The sequence below is a fragment of the Meriones unguiculatus genome, chromosome 11, assembly GCF_030254825.1.
Source record: "Meriones unguiculatus strain TT.TT164.6M chromosome 11, Bangor_MerUng_6.1, whole genome shotgun sequence".
NCBI classification, from domain to species: Eukaryota; Metazoa; Chordata; class Mammalia; order Rodentia; family Muridae; genus Meriones; species Meriones unguiculatus.
Window position 1 is genome coordinate 48,213,216 of NC_083359.1, and position 23,008 is coordinate 48,236,223.

Here is a 23,008-nt window from a genome sequence, read left to right on the forward strand (position 1 = left end):
ATGGTGGGGACAAGATGCCCTTTCAAGACAGGACCTAGTACAGTGTATTTTCACTGGATCCCAAGGGATGTGAAACATAAGGCCCGTCAGAGTCACTGCCCAGAGCAAGATAGCAACAGTAGGGTGGCCACAAATTGTCCATTGTCTAGATGTGCCCCTCACACTCAGTGTTCAACTGCCATGGCCTGCATGTGCTGGTCTGACAGAAAGCTCAAGTCTGGCTAGACAAATGTTAATCCTGGAACTGGACTTGCAGGGAAAGCAGCCAGCAGCAGCCAGGTCTCTTCCCGGGACTTCAAGGCTGCCAGTCTCTTCTAGAATTTCACTTTCTGTTTCCTGGAAAGGCCAAGTCTTCCCTATACTAGGCTCCACCCAGGGTCCCGACACCCTGGCACCTACTGCATCTGGTACCCTGTCCCAGGCTATCAGGTAAGAAATGTCCCTTGTAGGTGTCAGGTTAAATTTACAGGAACACAGACTGGTGGCCCTACCGATGAAAGGCAGCCAAGTTCCTAAGGATTCAGCACAGCCATGCTGTGGTAGTAAACAGCTGGAAACAACTGTATGCCCAATGTGGTGGTACACAGCCGGCACCAACTGTGTGCCCAGAGTGGTGGGGTAAAAATGAACCTCAGTGCACTTGTACCACAACCCACAAGGCTATGTGTACTGAGGGCAGGAACACAGCCCTCCCCACACAGGAGGGCAGGGCTCAGCCTCGTGGCTTAGGCTCCCACTCTTCCCTTCAGGGGGGACATGTCATCCTGTGCCAGCAGGTATACTCTATTCCTTCAGAGTGGCCCTGACACTGCGTACGGATTGTCTTCAGGAGCCTTGCAACCCGGGGAGGCAGAGGGAGTTGGCGTTTTGCCTATGCTTTCTGCTGAACCCTGCACAGGTGTGACGGTCGAGCGTCTCCTGTTTGTTTGGAGTGATGGTCTGAAAGTCTGCTCGTAGTCGAGAATGACCTTGACTTTCTAGTCCTCCTGCCTTCACCTCTCAGGAGTTGGCCTACAAGCATGCATTATTATCACACCATATTTGGGATTGGCACTGGGACTGAACACAGGGCTTTGTGCTAGCAAGCACTTTACCAGCCCCAATCCCCATCATTGGTTCCAGAAAAGTCAGGAAAAGAGTGGCTTTGATCTTGAGTTAGCTTGCTGTGGTGCTCATGGCTGGGAGAACTGAGTTAAGTGACATGGCTGGATAGCAACTTTAAAGCCAGCCTGGCCTTATAAGATCCTACCTTGCCTGGTGGTGGGGACACACACCTTTAAATCCAGCACTTGGGAACAGAGGCAGGCAGATCTCTGAGTTCAAGGTCATCCTGCTCTACAGATCGAGTTCCAGGACTGCCAGGGCTACACAGAGAAACCCTAAGGACCCTGACTCAAAATAAAACAAGAGGCTGGGGAGATGGCTCACTTGGTAAAAGTGTTTACTGTGTAAACATGGGGATGTGATTTTGAATTCCTGCTACCCATCTAAAAAACCAGCACAACAACAAGCACAGGAAATCCCGGCACTGGGGAGGCAGAAACGGGTGGGTGGATCACTGGAGCTCACTGGCCAGCCAGCCCAACCTGCTAGGTGAGCTCCAGGTTCTCCAAGAGGCCTTGTCTCAAAAACAAAACAAAAACAAAAAAAAACACAGCGGAGGAAGAGCCTCGGTGCCTGAGGGCCAAAGCCCGTCAGGAAAATGGACCGGTTCCAGGAGTCAGGATTAACACACTGCCTGGTGCTGATCCAGGAATTTACAAACATGACGAGCCTTGCCTCATCAGCCAAAGAAAAACAAGTCCTCCAGTGGAATCCATAAAGTCTATGGGCTGCGCTGTGTGGAGGATATGCCTCCCTGAAGAGTCTCCACGCAGGCAGACAGATTTTCTTTTTCCTTTTGGGGCTGATCCTGGAACAGGCCACTGAAGAACATGAAGTAGCAGAAATGAAGAACACAGATCCAGACCATCTGGAGATGAACTTGATCATTCATAGGGCATCCAGGCACGGTCACTACAGCACTGGGTCTTCCTCCTGTCCCTGATAACTGGGCTGGAAGTCCCTGCACCTAGGCGGCCCTGGTCCCAGTGGTAGCCTGGAAACAAAGCCATCTGCTTTGCTGCTTAGTGCTGTGGGGGAGGATCCCAGAAGGGGGATTAGGCTTCAGAGGGAACAGGCAAGGGCAGGTCCTTGTGTTGCTGTATCCAACAAAGGGGACACCCTCCTCAGCCTCTCATAGCCACTCTGCCCCTCTCCCATTTCTGTGCAGTGAGTGACCCTGGCACCTCCAGGGGTGGCATAGCCTTGATCTGGGGTCCTGCCTGGCTCCTGCTAGCTATTGATTGCTTTTTCTCCCCCCACTTATTCTCTGACTCTGGTCCTAAAAGGCCAAACTGCTGAGTGACACCTGCCCTGTGTGGCCTAGCCTGGTCTGGCTCTCAAACTAGCTATCCTCCTGCTTCAGCCTCTCAACACTCAATGTGCCTCTGGAACCCATGTGTGAACCCAGATCGGAGAGGCTTAGTCCTGCTGTGACTTGAGGTGTCAGGGTGGCCCCCCATTCTCTGAAAAGAGGTAGAGGGAGGACTGGGTGGAGAGGGGGAGGGAGCTGGCATCAGGCTGTAAAGTGGTTAATTTTTTAAAAAAGTAGAATGTAAAAATTAATAATTCCAACAGTCAAGCTTTAGACAGTGCCTGGTGCCGTTCAAGGGACTTACAAACTCACTGAAATGGGTGCCCAAGGTCACAGATCTTCCACGGCAGATGCAGAATGTAAGCTAGGGTGCTTGAAGCCTCCACCAGTGTCACCTGGAGAGACTGTCCAGGGCTCTGCGTGTGCTCTGGGAGGGTTCTAGGAAGCCCTCGGGAGCCCTGCCTGCTCTTGGTTCTCCTTGCTCTTGCTTCAGCTGTGTGATAAGTGCATTTGCTCTTTCCTCTAAAGCTGAGTCAGTCTGGGAGCCACATGTGGGATACTGATGAGGAGCTGGGATTGAAATTGTGTCCCATCTCAGGGTCCAGGAGGACCTTACCTGTCCCTGGAACACCAAGGAAAGAGTGCCCAGGAGGCCACTGGTAAGGGATTCTTTGGCTGTTCCCACTTCCTTTTGATAGCATTTACTGAGTGTTCAAGTTGTACAAGCTACATTTTTTTTTTCCTGTAGGTGAGGAGTGAAACAGGTCTTATTCTCAGCCCAGGCTGCCCTTTAACCCACTATATAGCTCAGGCCTTGAACATCAGCAATCTTCCTGCCTTAGCCTTATCCTGGGACTGTAGGAGTGAGCCACCATGTCTGAACAATGCCTGGCACGTATTTGTGAAACAGTTATTGATCATTTTCCTGGCAGCTCCTGCCTGAGGCTTTATATTAACTGCTGTTCCTTTCTCCTCTTAAATATTATTACTTTTTATTTTCTTTTATTTTGAATTTCATATGCACGTGTGGTCCTGTGGAGCTGGAGTTACGGCTGGCTGTAGGCTGGGAACTGAGCACACGCAGGTCTGCTGCAAGGGCTCTGAACCACAGAGCCAGCTCTCCAGTCCCTCCATCTTATCTTCAGTGTCCTCCCGCTCCACAAGTGAGGCAATGGGAAGGGGAGGGAGATTCGAGGTTTGGCAGCTTTGGTCTTGCCAAGTACATCCATTTCAGAGTCAGGTGGGACTGAAAGCCCCTCTGGGCACTGCCCCACCTCCAGGAGTATTGGCTAAAACGTGAGTGTGCACGCGCGCATGCACACACACAGAGCCCTCGCTTAGAACCTGAGGCTATAACCTTATTTGGAAGGGAGGAAGCTAAACTGAAGAGCCAAGGATCCCCAAATAAGAACGTTCTAGATTTAGACTGATTCTACATCCAGAGAAAGCTATATAGATAGAAGAGAAGCAGGGAAATCTCTGTCTGTCTGACTGTCTGTCTGTCTCTCTCTCTCACACTCACACATTCGAGGACACACACACACACACACACACACACGCTCTGCCCAGGAGCCATTGACACTGTAAAAAGCCAGGCATTTCCCCAGTCCGTCTATTCCTGTTGCTTTGGCTACTGGCTTGTTTGTTCTGAGGTTTAGGAAAAAGTCAGTGGGGCATCCTGAGTAAGTCTTCCCCTCTTCACTTCTGTGTCCTCTCCTCAGCCCTTACCACACAACTGCTGTGCTACCTGCTTGTTGGCCTTGATTGCCAGCCTGGGACCCCTGTGTACCGCACAGGGAACGTGAGGAGCCCGTGCCTGCCTGGAACAGTAGCAGGCAGATCATGTCTAGACAGGAACCCCTCTATAGTCACACCTGTTTAAGATCAGTGAGCTTAGGCAGATGCTTCCCTGGAGGCTCAGTTGAGCCTCCTGGGGTTTGGGGTGCTCACAGGGTCCTGCCTGTAGATGCAGCAGCACCTCAGGCTGTTAGACATGGTTTCATTTCTTTTTACTGCGCATCTATTGCGGGCCTGGCTGGCTGCCTAGCCCCTTCTAAGGGAAGAGGAGTATTGTGAGTAAGGTGATGATGATTTTAGTGACATGAAACTGAGGTCCACAGAGGTGAAGATCTGTATGTCTGGGCCCCACACTAACCCACCATTCCCCTGTCACCCAGCTCCCTTCAGAATGGTGGGTTAGGTGAAGGTGACTGGTTGGGAGCAGGTGGTTTAGAGTGGGATGGGGCACAGGCTGGTAGAGGCACTGAAAGATGAGAATGGCTATCCTGGGTGGCGGCCATGGGCAGAGCAAGGAACTCTCATGTGGACAAATCTTCCAGTGTGTGTGATCACAAGGTCAGGAAGCCTGGTGCTGTGCGTGGGGGGCCGCTGGCTGGCCTGGCCCTCACGTGCTTGTTAGCATGTGTTCATACTGGCTGCTTGTAGACACAGCTTTTGTAGCAGGAGTTTGTGGGCCTGAGGCCAAGAACAGCAAGCCACATGCAAGAAGAGCCTTTGAGACTGAGTATGTGCCTGTGTGTTAGTGTGTGCCTGTATAGGTTCATGTGTGCATGTGTGCATGTTGATATGTACAATGCATGCATGCGTAGACACATATGCGTCTGCCTGTGAATGTGTCCATCTGTTGGTGCATATTCATGCCCATGTGGGCCTGCAGTGTGTGTGTGTGTGTGTGTGTGTGTGTGTAATGTGTGTGCTGATAAGTGCAGTGCATGTGTGTACATGTTCAGGTCTGTCTGTGTATGTGTCTGTGCGTTAGTGCATGCTTATAAATATGTGAGCCCATGTGTCAGTGTGTTCCTTTTTGTGTGCTCATTTGCCTGTATGTGCAATACATGCATGTGTGCAAGCAGAACTGCTTTGTGTGTGTTGCGTGCATACATGAGTAGCTGCGCATGAAGGCGTCCCTTTCATTTGGTATGGTGCAGAGGTCCCAGTTCCTGTAAGTCACCCTCTCTTGTTCCCAGCAAGGCCTGCACCACAGTGGTGAGGCACCTCACCACACAGGCCGTTCTGCCTGCGGCTTCCCCTTCTCCAGAAACTAGCCACAGCATGCAGAGAGGGGTACACGTGATGATGGGACATCTGGCCTCAGCACCTGTGGCATGAAGCTAGCTACAGGCACCCAAGGGAGGTCACGCACTGGTGAAGGCAGGGCTGCCTGGGAGGTGTGGGGCTCCTTTCTCCCAGAGCCCTAGGAGGAGAAGCAATTGCTGGGGATGGAGCCTGCAGCTTTTCAATGCTGGCTACCCCAGAGCTGCTTTCCCAACCCTTTTTAATGTTAGTTTAAGATAAGGCTTTGCTGTGTAGCCCTGGCTGGCCTGGAACTTAATAGCTTCCTGCCTCAGCCTCTCAAGTTGCTTCCAGGCTTCAAATATCTGCCACCACACCTGGCTTCTGTTGCATTTTAAACAAGACCCTAGCTTCTCCCTGAGGTTACAGGGCCCAGCTGGCCAGGAGAGTTCAAGTAGGAACCTGCGCCAAGGCTGTGTGTGGGCCTCAGAGAGGCTCAGGTCTCTCTCAGTAACAGAAATATAGTCTCTAAAGGGAGCAGGCACAGTAGCATGCATGTTGCCATTCCTGTAGAGACCCACTCTGCAAAGAGAGTGACTGAGGCCCTTGTAGACACTCAGAGTCCTAGTTGGGAGCTGGCTAGGTTGGAGGTCAGCACATCTGTGCTGACTCTAAAGCAGCCATCTTGAGGCCCTCTCCACTTGAGGGAGGAGCAAGGGTCCTGAGGTAGGAGGGACTGCACACCCGAAGTCACTAAGGTCTCCACAGGCTGGAAAGAGTGGGAAGGGTGCTGGGGCCTTGGGCGCAGAATGCTGCCAGGATGGAGAGGAAAACTGAAGTAGGAGCGACACACACACACCAAGCTTCCTGCGGAAGGAGGTAGAATCCTGGTGAGGTACCCTCACTCAAACTGGTCTCTGCTCTGTCAAGATCACCTGCATGGACCCAGTTGCCAAGTCCCCAACCTTGGCTTCACCTGGGCCAGGGCCTCTTTCAGGCCCTGCACCATGCTTCAGTAAGCCTGCTCCATGTCCCACCTCTGTGGTTCTGCCTCTCTCAACTGTATCTCTTCTCCACACATCAGCCAGGGTCATGTGCCAGGAAGAAAAAGCCCATCATACCTCACCCTATCCTCCAGGCAACAAAATCCAGTTTCCTTCCAGTGGCCCTTAAGTTCACCCAAGCTAGACCAGCCTGTCTCCATGCCTCCAAAGCTGGCTCCTTTCTCTCACTCTGCACCAGGCACCTCCACCTCAGGGCCTTGCACTGGCTGTTCCCTCCTGGGGTTCTTGTCATCAGACCACCAGTTCTTTCTCCAGCTCTCAGCTGGGCTGGGCCCCAGCTTTCTCCAGCTCCCTGTCTTGGTAGTTGATGTTCTGGATGCTGGGGCTGACATTATTTTGGCCCCATGGCAGCTGGGCCTCTGCTCACAGGTCCCCGGGGAAGGCTAGCCTCTTAGCCCAGCCTCAGGTTCATGCAAATTCTCTGACGCAACTCTGCAGCCTCAGGGGTCAGTGTTTTAAAAAGAATGTCTCCAGCAACTCATGCTTGCCTTATTCCCAGCTGGGTCTACTTGAGAGCACAGCCCGAGTCCCTAGCCCCACTAGCGTTCTGGCTGGGGGAGAGCATGGCTGTCTCTAATTTTTGTGCTGGGGTCCTTTCCCTCTGCCACCAAAGCCTCCGTCCAGGGAGGTTAGGAGGAACCACTTTGGGACTTTAGCCTCAAATGGTGATCTATTTACCCTGACTCCTTGCTGTACTTCTCCCAAAGCCACTCACAAAAATTTCCCTGCTGCTATGGCCCTTTCCAAGCCACATGTTTGCATTTTCGGTTTGTTTGTTTTCTTTAAGGGGGGGGTTCATGCACATTGTGGGGGTGTGCACATGTGCACAGAGGCAAGAGATCATAATTGGTTGTATTTCTCAGTTGCTTACCACCTCATTTTTTAAAGATTTATTCATTTATGTATATGAGTACTCTATTTGCCTATATGACAGAAAAGAGCATCAGACAGAAGAGGGCATCAGATCCCTTTATAGATAGTTGTGAACCACCAAGTGATTGCTGGGAATTGAATTCAGGACTTCTGAATGAGCATCCAGTGCTCTTAACCGCTGAGTCATCTCCAGCCCAATGCCACCTTAGTTTTTGAGGCAGGGTTTCTCAGAGCCTGGGGATTACTTGGCTAGACTAGGTGTCCAGTGAGCACCAGTATCCTGTCTCTGTCTTCCTGGCAATGGGCTGACAGACAGACAACCACACCTGGGTCTTTTACATGAGTACAGGGATTTGAACTCAGGTCCTCACCCAACTAGCCATCTCCCACGCCACCCTCCTTTTTTCTTGGGGCATGAGGCAGTTTGGTTTTGCCTACTCAGAAGCGTCTTTTTGTTTTGTTTGTTTTGTTTTTTTCAGAGACAGGGTTTCTGTGTGTTGCCCTGGCTGTCCTTGAACTCGGCGATCTGCCTGCCTCTCCCTCAAGGGCTGGAACTAAAGGCGTGCACCACCACACCCAGCTTCAGAGGCATCTTCTTCCTCTGTACATGGCAGACAATGTCAGTCTCAATTTTTCTGGGACAGTTTCACTTTCCCAGAATTGGGGTTATTACCAGAAAAGGGGGCTGTTACAGTTTTAACACACTGGCCCCAGCTTCTTGTTTATTCCATAAGGGAGTCTTCACACAGAAAGATCATACTAGTGTCACAGGGTACACGGAGTCCCGCACCAGGCTCCCTTGCTGATGTGGACAGTGTGCTGTTGGAAGTCAGGCCTACACTGTCCCGATGACACCCGAGACAGAGGAGAACCTGCTGACCAGATGGTCTAAGCCCTAGGCGACTTTGGATAATGTTTAGCCCTCCTTTACACACATTCTGGAGAAGGTGTTGGAGGTGAGCGACCCCTGCTAAGCCCTGCGCCTCGGCGGTTTCTTCACCTGTAAGGTTTAGGCTCTTTCTGTAAGGCCGACTTAGCACTCAGTGATCCGTATGTGGTGCACTATTAATGTCATTATTTATGTGTGGCTATGCATGTGCCTGTTCTGATGTGTTTGAACATGTGTGTGCAGATGTGCACACACACAGGTATATGAGTGCCAGAGTCCAATGTCTATCTTTCTCTATCACTCTCCACCTTATTTCCCTTATTTTTCTAGTATTTATTCTTTTTAATTATGTGTAAGATGTGTGTGCCTTTGGGTATGTACAGGGAGTGTGGGTGCCTGAGGAGGCCAAAAGCATTGATTGTGAGCTGCCTGATATGGGTGCTGGGAATTGAATTCCTGTTGCCCTAACAGCTGAACCATCTCTCTGAGTTCGTGTGTGTGTGTGTGTGTGTGTGTGTGTGTGTGTGTGTACAGTTCTGTTTATTTTTGTTTTGAGACAAGGTCTTATTCATGAAGCCCAGGCTGGTATCCCACTGTCTGTGTAGCCCAGACCAGCTTTGCATAATCCTCTTACTTTTGTTTCTCAAGTCCTAAGATCATAGGTTCATGACACTACTTTATTTACTATTATTGTTTGAGTGGGGCTGAGGATGCTTACGTCAACAGCATGCGTGTAGAGGTCAGAGGATAACTGTGGAGTTAGTGTTCTCCTTCCACTTTACGTAAGTTCTGGGGAGGGAACTCAGGTCGCCAGGCTTTCCTAGCAAGCACCTCCATCTGCCGAGCATCTCAGCAGACCCGTACTATGCGCTTCTACACAGCTCAGATTCCTGTAACCACCACAGCCAGTGTGCTAAGCAATCTCATCATCCTACCGTCCTTCTCCCTGCCCCTTCGCTGTCACCCCCTCCCCTCCCCTCAGCCCTAGGTAACTTATCTTCTCTCTTTTCTTATAGCGTGCTTCTTCCCAGATATCAAATTAATGTAACCCGTCATGTGTGACCTTTGAGCCTGGTGAGCACCTGAGTTTGTCCAGGTCTCTGTGGGCCCCTCCCCAACCTTCCACTCTGGTGCTGTGCACGAACCAGGGTGGTTTCTTTGATGGCTCCGGAAGGACTGGTGGACTTTCCAGCTGTGCCACAGACTACGCTCAACATCTCTACAGAGTTTTTGTTGCTGTTGTTCTGTTCTTCTCTTCTCCCTCACTCCTTGACACAGTCTTACTCTGCAACTCTTTACATAACCCAGGCTAACCCCAAACTCAAAGCAATCCTCCTGTGTTAGCCTCCTCAGGATCACAGGAGTGAGCCACCCCACCCCCATGGAGTGGAGGTTTTGTTGTATTGTTGTTTGAGGCAAGTCTCATATAGCCCAGACTGGCTTTGAAATAATGATCTTTCTGTTTGCACCTCCAAAGTGCTAGGATTACAGGGCGTACCACTGTGCCCAGCTAAGACTGTATTGCTCAAAGAACTGAGCTGGAAACAGCCATGTACCCACCGTACATACCTCACAACCAGCAGACTCTCGCTGTCTCCCAGGCCACTGTTTCCCCATCCCACTTACCATCCACAGGATTCTCTGCTGCATTTCAGAATAGATGGCAAACTTTGTGCACAGCCCCCTCACATACCTGAGGCATTCCAGCAACTAATAGCCAAGACATGTTTTATTCATTAAAAAATATGTAAAACAAAAACATTCCCATGGAATTCTCCCCTGCTGACACTCGAAGGCCAGAGGCTGAGTTGGTTGGTCAGGCATCCCACCCTGGCGTGCAGACTGAAAGACGCCTGAGAGAGCCCTCTTTTCCCGGTGAACGTATGCCATGCTGAACGTGTGGCTAGCTGAAACTCTCAGGCAGGCTACCTCCCCTGCTCAGCCTCAGCTTCCTCATCTCTGAAGTGGACTTGAGGGAAACACTGACTTGCCGTGGTGGTCTTGAGGAGGAGATGAGCACTCACAGAACCTGGTGTGGCGCTCCAACAGGAGTCCGAAGCTACTGCTCCCATGAATGGGCTGTGCAGATACCTTCTAGAATAAACTCCTAGGGCAGTTCCTTCAGTTAAAAGCAACCAGGCAGAGCAAACACACACACACAAACACGAATGCACACACACACGTAGGCACACCAGCCCGGTGTGCCGAGGAGCTGGTAAATAGGGAGGGTGAGTGTGGAGTCCAGATCATCATTCCACCCTGCTCACCTTTGTCGTCTCTGGAACAGGTGGCAGGAAAGCCCTTCCAAAGGGCTTTGTTTATGCTGGGAAGTGTGGGAAGAAAACTTCTGGTGCTGGATTGCAAGGCGCCCAGGGAGGAGAGGCTCTCGCAACATGTCTACACCGCTGCCTGCTGTGACAGTGAAGCTTGTGGAGCTGCGGAGCTGGGAAAGCATTTCACACAGGTCCTGGACTGGCCATTCTTCCCACACAACCCTTGCAACCAAAAGAGCTCAAAGGCACACAGCTCAGGTGAGCAGCAGACTCTCAGTGACCCTGGGTTTACAATTAACTCGGTTTACGGTTTTCATTATTAGCAGGGTTTTTTAAAGAGGTATTTTCATTATTTGTAGTTATTATTGTGTGTGTGCCTTGGCAGGTGCCTGCCTGGCCCAGAGGCATCAGGTCCACTGGAGCTGGCATTCCCTGAGCGCGGAGACCTGAACTCAGGGCCACGGCAAAGCCAACAGATAGTCTTACCCGCTGAGTCATCTCTCCACCAGGAGGAAACATTAAACAGTGCCGAGGTCTGAGGAGACTGCTCAGTCTATAAAGTGTTTAGTGCAAGCGTGAGGACCTCAGTGCAGTCCCCAGAACCCAAGTGAAAAAGTTCAGTATGTGAGACACGCTTGTATTCCCAGCCCTGGGGAGGTGGAGGCAAGTGATCTCAGGAGCTTGCTAGTTCGACTCTGCCAGCACGGCCTACGTGAAGAGCTCCTGGCCAGTGAGAGACCTTGTCTGAAAACACAAAAACAAAACAAAACAAAAACCCAAACCAAACAAGGTGAGCCGCTCTTGAGGAATGATAATGGAGGTTCACCTCTGACCTACCCACATACACACACACACACACACACACACACACTCGCATGCGCACATGTGTGCACGGACACACACAGACACACACACACACACATACACATGGACACGGACATGTACACATACATGGACACCTTGTTCCATATAGAAATGTCTCAAAAACAAAAACAAAACAATGAATCTGACAACCCCAGGACCACCTGCTTTCCTGCACGGTGACCAATGGCTGAATGGCATTGGTATAGGTCTGTCTCTTCTATAACAAAGTTACCTGCTGGGCCCCTGCTGGCATCTGAATTTGAGCCTTTTGGCATTGCTTGTGAGATGGGCAGTCTCCAGTATGGTCTGAAGCAGAGTGAAGCAGGTTGCTTAGGATGATACTCTCAGGATGACTTCACACATGCACACTCAAACACACACACACACACACACACACACACACACATACACACGGAAGTCGGCAGTGTCTGAAGACAGGTTTCAGTAGTCACAACTTGAGGAGGAATAGGATACCACTCAGCATCTGGCAGAGAACACAGGACAGACACCTACAACAAAGGATTCTCTGGACATCAGTACCCCACAACACACGCAAACTTGCCTGGAAGAGTAGGGCACTGCTTCTAGTACCAAGAAATCCAGACTGGCTCCCTGCAGATAGGACGTGGTAAAAGCTGGCAGTCATTTGAGGACCAAGCCAGGTTTCAGCTGAGAGAAAGCAGGGCAAGGCATGATGGGATAACACGAAACAAAGCGCTAGAAACATCAGCAAAGAAAACATGGGTGAAGAACTGAAGTGGCCCCACGTGCACTTGTGTTTCAGTTCTGGTGGCCCACTCCCTAGCCAGATAGCCTGAGGTTTGTCATTGGCCCAAACCTCAGCTGCTTCAGCCGTGCCAGGGAGTAAAACAAGGCGGCACAGGGCCGGAGAAGACAGCTTACTGGCCAATGAGTTCGAATTTCTAGTGCCCACGTGAAAAACCAGGTGTGGCAGCTTGGGCTGGGAACTCTAGCCCCGGGAGGCAGAGCTGTGGAGATTACTGACCAACCAACCTAGGCGAGACGGGCAGGTTCAGGACGAGACCCTGTCTCAGAATCTATGGTAGAGGGCTGGGGAAAGGGCTTAGAGCCGTGGTGCTCAGCCTTCCTAATGCTATGACCCTCATGTTGTGGTGGCCCCACCATAAAATTATTTTCATTGCTACTTCACAACTGTAGTTTAGTTCAGCTCCTGTTATGAATTATAATGTAAACATCTGTGTTTTCTGGTGGTTTTGGTGACCTCTGTGAAAGCGTCCTTCGGCCTCCTAAAGGGTCTTGACTCACAGTGTCTCGAGCTCGAAGTCAAAGTGTGCCAACCTGGATTCGGCACTGGAGCCCACGTTAAGGTGGAAGGAGATAATCAGCTCCATGAGATTGCCCTCCGACCTCTGTACGCTCACTGTAGCATGCATACACCCACACAGAAGTTACCAGAAATAATGAAAAATATTCAAGTTGTTTAAGAAAAATGTGGGTCTGGACATGTGCTCGTCTTTAACCTAGCATTTGGGAGACAGGCAGGTAGACTGTGAGTTTCAGGCCGCTTGGGGTTACATAGTGGGACCTTGTCTCAAAAAACAAACAAACAAAAACAAAAATTTGAGAGTAATGAGGGAGCTCGATGAGAAAGGACTCATTGTCACCCACGGCTGCCAGAGATCCACCAGGGGACCCACATGGTGGAAGGAGAGAGAACGGTCTCCTGCAAATTGTCTTCTGAGCTCCACAGGTATACAGCGTCTCTCTGGCATACACACACACATACATACAGACAGACAGACAGGGACACACACATGCATGCACACACAAACACATGAAAGAAAATATGGCGAAGAGGAGAGTGGTGAAGGAAGAGATGGGACATCAACAGCCTCTGGCCTCCTCATCATGTACACATGATCAACATCATGCACACATGCTTGACGTGCACATGCTCAGACCCGCATGGACAAGCACCACACACGCACAAGTATTGGAAAGAAGAAAGGGGGTCCTGGAGGCACCGCATCTCTGCCCCAACCCCTCTATCGCTCCTTCATCCCAGCCGTTCTGAAACCTTGACAGCTTCTGTCTCCTCCCGAGGCAGGCACATAGCTCCCACGAGGAACACCTATCCTCTGGGAGAGGAAATTGCACTCTCAGGCCATGTTCAGGCTTGGGTTTGGGGGAATTCCTGTCAGCAGCCTTGTGGTTGAGTGTTGGGGAGCCATCAGGAGGCCCAGAGACTGGTGGGGGATTCCCAGGAGCCTCTGTTTCACCCCAGCTGCTTCCCCACATCACTTATCAGGCTTCTGGATACCAGCAGAGCCCCTGGGTGTGGAAGGATGGGCTCGCTTGGTTTTCCTGGCTGCTGGCTCAGTCTAGGAACCAGTTCCCCCTCCAGCATGATGGAACAGTCAAGGTGAATGTCTGAGCAAGCCACAGAGCTTCCTCACCCCTGGGGAATAGCCTTTCCAGGATCTTAACAGCCTGTGGGGATACTCCCTTCAGAGTCCCAAGGGCAGAGCCTGACTTACTATCTTTAATTAACTGATTTTACCCCCCACCCCAGTGTGTGTGTGTGTGTGCGTGTGTGTGTACGTGTGTGTGTGTTCCTATAGTGCAGTGCAGGTGTGGGTTAAAGGACAACTTGTGGGAGTCAGTTTTTCCTTCTACCATTCTATCAAGTGGGTCCTGGGGATAATCAGGTCATCAGCCTTGATAGCAGGCTTCTTGTTGCTGAGCTATTTTGCCAGCCCCTTGATGTCTTTATTGCTTTACAGAACTCTTGCTGAATAAGCTGTGGATGCCTGTTCCTGTGGAAGGCCCTGTGAGGACAACGAGTCTCTTAACTGGTTCCTGGTCAGATGTGGTGGTACATGCCTTTAATGTCAGCACTCAGGAGGCAGAGGCAAGCAGGTCTCTGAGTTTGAAGCCCAGGGCTATGACCTAGCCAAGAGAGAAACCGTGACTTCAATAAAACCAAAAAAGAACTAGTCCCTGGGCAGTATAACTCGCCTGGTTGTGTATGACATGTTGGGTTCAATCCCAGTGCCACGCTGGTGCATGCTGATGATTCCAGCTCGGGGAAACAGAAGCAGGGAGATCATGAGTTCATGGTTATCAGCAGCTGCTGATTGGCACCAATTTTTTAGGAAATAATTTCCTAAAATTTTTATCTGAGATGTAAGCACAAAGATTTAGTCTCACAAAATCAATAGTTGTAACATGAATACTTATAAATTGCCTTAATGCTGTACACGTGATAAGTCAAATAGAATATTATGCAACCTTCCAAGAGAAAGCAGGTGGATGTTAATGATGTGGAAAGATGTTAATTACTAAGGAAAAATGAGATACAAGTTACTAAGGAAAAATGAGATACAAGTTTGAGTTTTATTGCTAGTTTGAGTTTTATTGCTGCGAAGAAACACCATGACCAAGGCAACTTTTATAAAGAAAATATTTAATTGGGGCTGGCTTACAGTTTCAGAGGTTTAGTCCATTATCATCATGGCAAAAAGCATGACAGCATGCAGGCAGACATGGTGCTGGAGAGGAGCTGAGAGTTCTGCATCTTGATCCCCAGGCAGCAGTAGGAGCGGGTTTGGTTGCCTTACTGTGATGTTTGGACTTACTGTGATCTTGGGCCTCCAGGTTGGCTCTCCTATTCACTGAGTAGCTAAGGATGATCTTGAACTCCTGAGTGCTAGGGTATGAACCAGCACAACTTGTTCTGAAATAAAAACTTTAATCATTAAATTCAAACATGTATACTTATTTTCTTTTTAAAGGTTTTTCCTGATAAAACTCTTATGATAATTTCAGGGATGTACTATATATAGTCTGGACAAAAGACCAATTTCTAAAGATGCTTGATAAAAAAATATCTTACCTAAATTACCAGCACATATTCAGCCCTATCTATGAGGCAGGAAAAGAGTACAACCAAACCCGCTCACCAGTTAGTGTCTTGGGCCATGCTTAAAGTGGTCCTCTAGAACTTTCTCTCCTGTGTGCAGATGTGAGCTCTTATCAAAAAGATTCAAGGATCTATTTCCGTCTCTGCTTTTCCTGTGGTAATGTATTGCTAAGGGCACACATTTTTATTTTGGCTCTAAGATTAGATTGATTATCAAAAATCAACAACCCCTGTCCCCCACCCCCGACAGGGTTTCTCTGTCTAACCCTGGCTGTCCTGGAACTCACTCTATAGACCAGGCTGGCCTTGTACTCACAAAGATCCACCTGTCTCTGCCTCCCAAGTACTGAGATTAAAGACGTGCACCACCGCCTGGCTCATCCACTATTGTTGAGCACGTCTTACTTTTTAACACTGGAGACGTGGTTTAAATGGTTGCTCTTTCTTGAAAAATTAAATTTCTTATCTTCCTGTCTTTGTTTATATTTCTTTCTTTTGTTTTCATTTTTTGGGTTTTGTTTGTTTGTTTGTTTGTTTCGAGACAGGGTTTCTCTGTGTAGCCTTGGCTGTCCTGGAGTCACTTTGTAGATCAGGCTGGCCTCAAACGGAGATCTGCCCGCCTCCGCCTGCCCAAGTGCTGTGCTGACAGGCGTGCTGGGCTTGTTTGTTTATTTTTCTATTTAATTCAATTTAACCCATTCCTTTTTTAGCGTCAGGCCCTTACTCGGAGTACGCATGCGCACTCCTGGCACGGCGGTCCCGCCCCCCAGCCCTAGCCATTGACTGACTCCGGCCGGCCCGCTCTTGATTGGTCGCCGCTCGCCAAGCCCCCGCGGTCGGTCAGAGTTGGCGGGAAAGTGGCGGCGGCGCGGCATGGCGGCTGCGGCGTCCGAGTCGCTGTCCTCAGGTGGCCCCGGGGCCGTACGGCTGCCTCGGTCGCCGCCACTCAAGGTGCTGGCAGGGCAGCTGCGGCGCCACGCGGAGGGCGGCCCGGGCGCGTGGCGGCTGTCGCGGGCGGCCGTGGGCCGCGCGCCGCTGGAGCTGGCGGCCGTGTGGATGCAGGGCACCGTGCTGGCGGCGGAAGGCGGCCAGGCGCGGCTGCGCGACCCGAGCGGGGCCTTCTCCGTGCGCGGCCTGGAGCGGGTACCACGCGGCCGGCCCTGCCTTCTTCCAGGTAACGTGAGCTGGACCGGCTCAGCAGGGGGCTGTCCCTCCAGGGGGCAGAGCGGTCCCACCTGGCATTCGCCACCCTTCCTGTCCCAACCCCTGTCAGTGACTCCCAAAGCCATCAGGGGACATCAACACCTGCCACTGCGTTCAGTGATGTAGGTTCCAGCCCGGCCTGGTGGCACACACACCATTCATCCCAGTACTAGGAGACTGAGGCCGGAGGACGGCAAAATCCAAAGCCTGTCTGAGCCGCAGAATGAGTTTAAGGCCGACTTAGGCAACTTAGTGAGAGCCTGTCTCAGAACAAAAAGTAAAGAGGGCTACATGTAGCCTAGACTGGCCTCAGATTCCTTGTGTAGCTGAGGATAATCTTGAACTCCTGAGCTTCCTGCTTCCATCTCCAGCGTGCTGGGATTACAGGCATATGCCACCACACCTAGTTCATGAGATTTTGAGCCTCAAACCCGGGGCTTTGTGCATGCTAGGCACGCACTCTGCCAACTGAGCCCCATACCAGCCTCACCTGTGTACATTTTTAATGTCCCAAGGTAAGTGGACCTTTCTCTGGGAAAGCTGCTGGTGCCTGGAGGGGTTGTCCGTCTGCTACCAAGAACTACATAGCTAGGATTGAGAGTTCAGGAGCAGCTGCTGCTCGTACTGCTCGTACTCGTTGGTGGAGGGCGCACCAACCAGCACATTTGCCTAGGAGCGTGTTGAAGCCCATCCCTTCAGGTTTTCTGAGTCTCAAGACTTGCTTCTGATACTCCCCAAGGAGATGCTGCTATTGCTGGGTTTGAGGCCGCCCTCCAAGCTACTACAGCACTTGGACCTGACTCTAGGATCTGGTCCAGTGCCTGACACCTGGGTGTCCTGAGAACCAGATGTTTTAAGAGACAGCCGTTAGGCACCTGGAGTCTGATCTCTTTGGCCAGGGATGTCAGGTGAACACATATCATACATGAGGCTTCAAGTGAGATGCAAGGCTGCACCTGTGACCCAGATAGACAAAGCCTGCTTGTATTTGACTTTGTGGACACATGCTCAGGAAGCTTCTAAAGGAAGCCTACAGATTCAGCAGGCTTGCCTTTCTGTGGCTGTCTTCTCTGTGAAATCAGGCCAAACTCTTAAGAGTGCTTCCTGCTCAGAAAGTCTTGGATTCTGTCTAGAGACAGATTAATTAGGTCAGGGGGTCTGACCTGGGCTGTTTTTGATTCAGACTTAGGTTACCTTTTCTGCTATCCCTCCCCAACCCTCCTTCCTTCCTCTCTCCCTTTCTCTTCCAGCCTTACTCTAATTTAGGACTAGCAAATTCAAAGGGCCTGTAAACTAAAAGCAGGCACATACACACACACACACACACACACACACACACACACACACAGAATGTGTATGTGTATGTTGTGTGCTGGGAATCAGACTCCGTGCCTTACTACTGAACTTTTATCCTGAAATGGGTTTCTCTGTGTGGCCCTAGATGTCCTGGAACTCTTTCTGTAGACCAAACTGGCCTCAAACTCAAGTCTGCCTGCCTGTGCCTCCTGAGTGCTAGGATTAAAGGTTTTCACCACCATGCCTGGCTCTTTAAATCTATTTTTGTTACATTTATTTATTTTGAGTGATGGTGTATGTGTGTGTGTGCATATGTGTGTGCTCGGATGTTATAATACTTATGTAAAGGTCAGAGGACGACTTGTGGGAGTTAGTTCTGTGGGTCCTGGGGACTGAACTCAGGTTGTCAGGTTTGGCAGCAGGTCCCTTTACTGTTGAGCTGCCTTACTGGCCCAGGTTTTACCTTTTTTTTTTTGTTTTTTGTTTTTTTGTTGTTGTTGTTGTTTGTTTTGTTTTGAGAGTCTTATTCTGCAGCCTTGGATGGCCTGGAGCTCACTATGTAGATCAGGCTGGCTTTGAACTCACAGAGATCCACCACCTGCTTACAACCCCCAGGCACTGGTGTTAAAGGCTTGTGCCGCTCACTATACCTGGCCTATGTTTTACATTTTGCGGTGTCTAGAGAAAATGATGATGTGTGAAAAGTATATGCTGTTTGAAATCAGACCTGCAAGTGAAGTTTAATTGAAGTGAAATGCCTGTGTTGTGAATCTGCAAAAGGTTAGGGTCGCCGCATCACTGACAAGCCCAGTAGTTGTGCAGAGAGCCTCTGACCCACGAAAGCCTGACTTCACAGGAAAAGCTGACTGCCCTTGGCCTTGACTTTGGCTTTGCTCCAATTCATGGTGCTTTGTGTCCTGTCCCAGGCAATGGCCCTTGAAGGCAGCCTTGGACAGTGTCTTAAGCCTGGTGCCAACAGTGGAATGAGCCTGGCGCCGAGCACATGTCCCTGTGTTGGACTGAACCTGTTGGCCTCACCCTCTAGCCTGTGTGCCCAGGGGCAGGGCCCATACTGTTTCCTTTTGCTCATGAATCATGTCATTGGGAGCCAGGGAAGTAAACAAGGCCACTAGAACACAAGGTGTCATTGAGATGTGAGCCCAGAGGGTGTGTGCACAGGGCAGTGGCAGCTCTTTCTTTTATTTGAGTGGTGCTCATGGTACCTGCCTCAGTGTTTGCGAAGTAGAAGTCCCAACTCGTACCATGTGTTAGCCACTGCTGGGTGCTGCCACTGCTTGCCTCAGGCCACCTGGACCTCCAGCTGCAGAGCATATAGAGACTTTTGTCCTTCTGGCTTGTTGGTTTATCTGGTATTTATTTGGGAGAGTTAGATACAGAACTAGGCACAGAAGTGTACATGTTCAAGGCTCCAGGGGGTCAGGGAAGGCTTCCTGGAGGAGACAGCCCTGAAGGCTGTGTTGTAGTCATCTTTAGGAACTAACCCTCTTGGGTGGCTGAGCCTCAGGATGTTCATTGTCAGAACTGGGACACCCCATGTCTGTGTAGGGTGGTGGATTGTCCAGCTCCTTTGAACAGCGTGTGCAAAGGCCAGGAGGTAGGGAACGGGGCGCCATGCGGCAGCACTGAAAGGCCGTTTAGCCTCCCCTGGTCTTCAGCCTTGTAATTCTGAGGGTTTGGGGCCATGTACTGAAGACAGCCAGTATTCGATGTAGAGTTAATTCAGAGATCCCTGTGTGGACCCTGGCTTCTTTCAGTCAAGTCCTGGGCTTGTATGCAAGCTCATTCCTGCTGGTGGAAGCCGGGCATGCAGGGGTCTGGCTGCCTGCCTTTCCTGCCGTGACAGGGACTTTCTACACAATTGCATTTTGTGTGGTTTATGACTAGCCAAGTTGCGCTTTCAAGGAGAGACACTTCCCCCTGGGAATAGGAAGTTGTGGTTAATAATATGTCAGATCATCTAGAGGCAGCCTGCTCTTCTCTTGATTTCCTTATGTGCCCAGTGTGGCTTGGGATTCAGTAGGGGTGGCAGGGACTGGAACAGCAGCGCAGTATGTGGTGGGTGGTGAGAGGAAGGCTTTGCTGATCCCTGGCCTGCATTTTATTTATTTATTTTTTTTTTTATTTTTTATTTTTGGCAGTGGGGAGGGAAAATTGGATTTACATTTCTGCTGTCAGGAAGTGGCTTTGCAGGAGTGCCCCACTTGTGAACAGAGACCAGTCACTCACTCTGGCACTGAGTAATGAACGGGACTGAAAGCAAAGCTTCAGTTTTTTCTGCCCCTGCCTGGGGTGGTGTGTCTTAATTCTAATTCACTGGGATCCAGAGTTGCTTGCATTCCAGGGGCATGACTGCTGAGCCTCCTGTTGAGTTTAGCATGTGAAAAGCATATGCCAGCAAGACGCAGATGGCATCCGCCAGGTTAAGTGGTGATCTCATTGCTCATATATGTATCTGTTTTGATCCCTGGCTGCCTTTGTTTTGGTGTGTACTGTCAGGGTTGTATTAATGTGTGCATGTTATTGTGTGGGGGTGTGCTTGCACGTCTGTGTATGTGGAGGCCAGAGGTCACATCAAGTGTCTTCTTTGATTGTTCTCCATCTTATTTTTTGAGGCTGGGTCTTCCGTTGAACCAGGAGCATAGAGCTCCAAAGATCCTTCTGTCTCCATTTCCTTGACATTGATCACATTTGCATACTACCCTGCCATGCTTTTTGCATGGATGCAGGGAATCTGAACTCAGATCCTCAAACTTGTATGGGAACCCCTTTACCAACTAGGCCAACCCCTTAGCTACTCCTTCTCTTGTTTTTCAGGGCCAAAGATCAAACCTAGGACCTAGTGCATGCTAGGCTTGAGCTTTGCCTCTGAGCTTCATCCCCTGAGCCCTAGATAACTGTTCGTCTCCATCTGCCTTCTCTGACCAAGGCCCTGAAGTCAGGGCCTTTGTGGTTTGCCTCACCTGCCTTGTTAATATGAACATCACCAGGTCCTTTTCTTCTCTTCCCAGGAAAGTATGTGATGGTGATGGGGGTGGTTCAGGCCTGTAGTCCTGAGCCCTGCCTGCAGGCCGTGAAGATGACGGATCTTTCTGACAATCCTGTGCACGAAAGCATGTGGGAACTGGAGGTGGAAGACTTGCATAGGAGCATCCCCTAGGGCTGGCACCCTCTCAGATCAGCTTTCCCTCGGAAGTAATTTACCCCCGTGTGGGGCTCAGGGACATCGAAAAAGTTTCTTGAAGAGATTTGCTTTGTTTGAGCTAGACGTCCAGACCCTGGGAGCCGAACTTCAGTTGACTCAGCCACTCCTCTGCCCAGTGCTTTGCTTGCTGATGAGAAGCAGATGCTCTGGTTGTTTCCCACCCCCTTTTGTCATTTGTGTGTGTTCATTTTTCTCTCTCTCTAAAGCACATGGGAAAATGTTGTCGTTTCCTGATTTGTCGAGTGATAACACTTCCTCCTTGACTCTCCCCTGCTGTTTCAGTTTTTGCCAGTGGGATTAAAGTGCAGTTGTGTGCATGAGGACAGAATGGCCTTGTGGCCTGCATCTACCAGGGACAGATACCAGCAGGCAGCCTCTTGCTGACAGGACTCTCTCTGCTTCAATGTTTATTCCTCATTGTCTGTTTTCCTTAGATCCAGAAGGTGGGAACAGCTGTTGAGAATGGTTGGAATATTCTCAGAATTCTTTGTTGAAGTTAAAAATTCAAAATGGAAGGAGACTTTTCAAGCCTTCTGCTTCAAAACTGTTGCAGAGAGACAGCCAGGGTGGGCACAGCCTGCAGGCTCTCAGTCCTGATCACCTCTCCGAATAAAATGCCTTTCCGATGGGATTGTGTCAGGGCTGGGTTTTGGCTTTGTGCTGATTACCCAGGCTAGGTTCGTATCTGGATGGTAAAGACAAGGCAGTCCATATTATGTTCCAATATTGCTGCAGGACTTCGCTGGTATTCTACCATTAGTAACATTTTATATGGTGTAGTTTTAAGCTTGACTAAGCTTGACTATCTTTTTGTTTGCTTGCTTGTTTTAAAGACTGGGTCTTACATAGCCCAGGGTGGCCTCACACTCCTGACCCTCCCACCCCCACTTCCTGAGTGTTGAGATTATTGGTGTGCACCAGTATGCTTGGTTTCTGCAGTTCTGGGAATTGAACCCAGCACTTCGTGCATGCTAGGCAAACACTGTGTTAACTGAGCCACATCTCCAAAATGAAATGTGATTTGTTAAAGCAGTTTTAGGTTTTCAGAAAAACTGAGCAGAAAATTCAGTGTTCCCTTAACAGCCATTGAAGCTAAGGCCTTGTGTGTGTTAGGCAAACACTGTGTCAATGACCTAGAGCCCCAGCTTTTGTGCCTTAAAATAAGGCTAGCTGAGGCAGGCCTTCTGCCTCAGCCTCCTGAGTGCTGCGACCATACCTCCCACCCAGGCACCTCCCCAGCCTCACCTGTCTTGCCATGAGCATCAGGTGGTGCTTGCCCCCAGATAAGCTCAGGAGTCACTTGGCAGGAGAGGGACAGAGTGGGGGAGGAGAGAGGACAAGGACTCAGAGGTGATCTAGACCTGCCTCCTTCCCCTCTCGCTCCCCTCACCTCGCTCTAGAAAAAGTGTCAAGGCCTTGACCTCAATTTGTAGTTGAGGCTGATCTCAGATTTACCATCTTCCTGCTTGCAGGCCTGCACCTCCCCATGCTTACATGGATGCCTTTTTCATAAAAGACTTTATTTTTAGTAATGTGTGTGCGGTGTGCCTTTGGAGTCCAGAGACAGTGTTCATTATCAGCCTCACGACAGGCAGCTCACAATTTTGTAACTTCCTGTAGTTCTAAAGAATCTGATGTCTTCTTCCGGCCTCTGTGCACACCCTCATAGCATGGCACATAGACTTGAATGTATATACATAAATAAAAATAAATCTAAAAAAAATAAAGGAGGAGGTTTAAAAACAGCAACAGTGGGGGCTGGAGAGATGGCTCAGTGGTTAAGAGCACTGTCTGCTCTTCCAGAGGTCCTGAGTTCAATTCCCAGCACCCACATGGTGGCTCACAGCCATCTATACCCTCTACTGCCCTCTTAGAGCACTAATATGCATAAAATAGATAAATAAATAAGTAAATAAATAAATAAAGTCTTAAAAAACAAAGCAGCAACAATGGGATGTGTCATGGGGTCC

The 23,008-nt window shown here is 50.0% G+C and overlaps 1 protein-coding gene and 1 long non-coding RNA gene across 3 annotated transcripts; both read left to right on the plus strand.

Annotated features, from left to right (window-relative positions):
• Nucleotides 1–234: 234 nt before the first annotated feature.
• Nucleotides 235–15,157, plus strand: LOC132646478 (uncharacterized). 2 transcript variants are annotated; one of them, XR_009584770.1, is made up of 3 exons: nt 235–429; nt 10,563–10,806; nt 14,178–15,157. It is a non-coding gene; the product is annotated as an uncharacterized LOC132646478 (long non-coding RNA). The 2 variants fall into 2 exon arrangements; XR_009584771.1 differs by lacking the exon at nt 235–429 and adding an exon at nt 9,290–9,349.
• A 1,005-nt stretch (nt 15,158–16,162) lies between these two features.
• Nucleotides 16,163–21,666, plus strand: Rmi2 (RecQ mediated genome instability 2). Its single transcript, XM_021648391.2, has 2 exons — nt 16,163–16,490; nt 20,845–21,666. The coding sequence occupies exons 1-2, from the start codon at nt 16,190–16,192 to the stop codon at nt 20,991–20,993; spliced, it is 450 nt and encodes a 149-aa protein (XP_021504066.1). The 5' UTR covers nt 16,163–16,189; the 3' UTR covers nt 20,994–21,666.
• Nucleotides 21,667–23,008: the final 1,342 nt, after the last annotated feature.

Coding starts and splice junctions, on each gene's coding strand:
- Rmi2 (XM_021648391.2), top strand. CDS start 16,190: ATGGCGGCTGCGGCGTCCGAGTCGCTGTCCTCAGGTGGCCCCGGGGCC. Junction 16,491..20,844: donor CCGGCCCTGCCTTCTTCCAG/GTAACGTGAGCT, acceptor TTCTCTTCCCAG/GAAAGTATGTGATGGTGATG.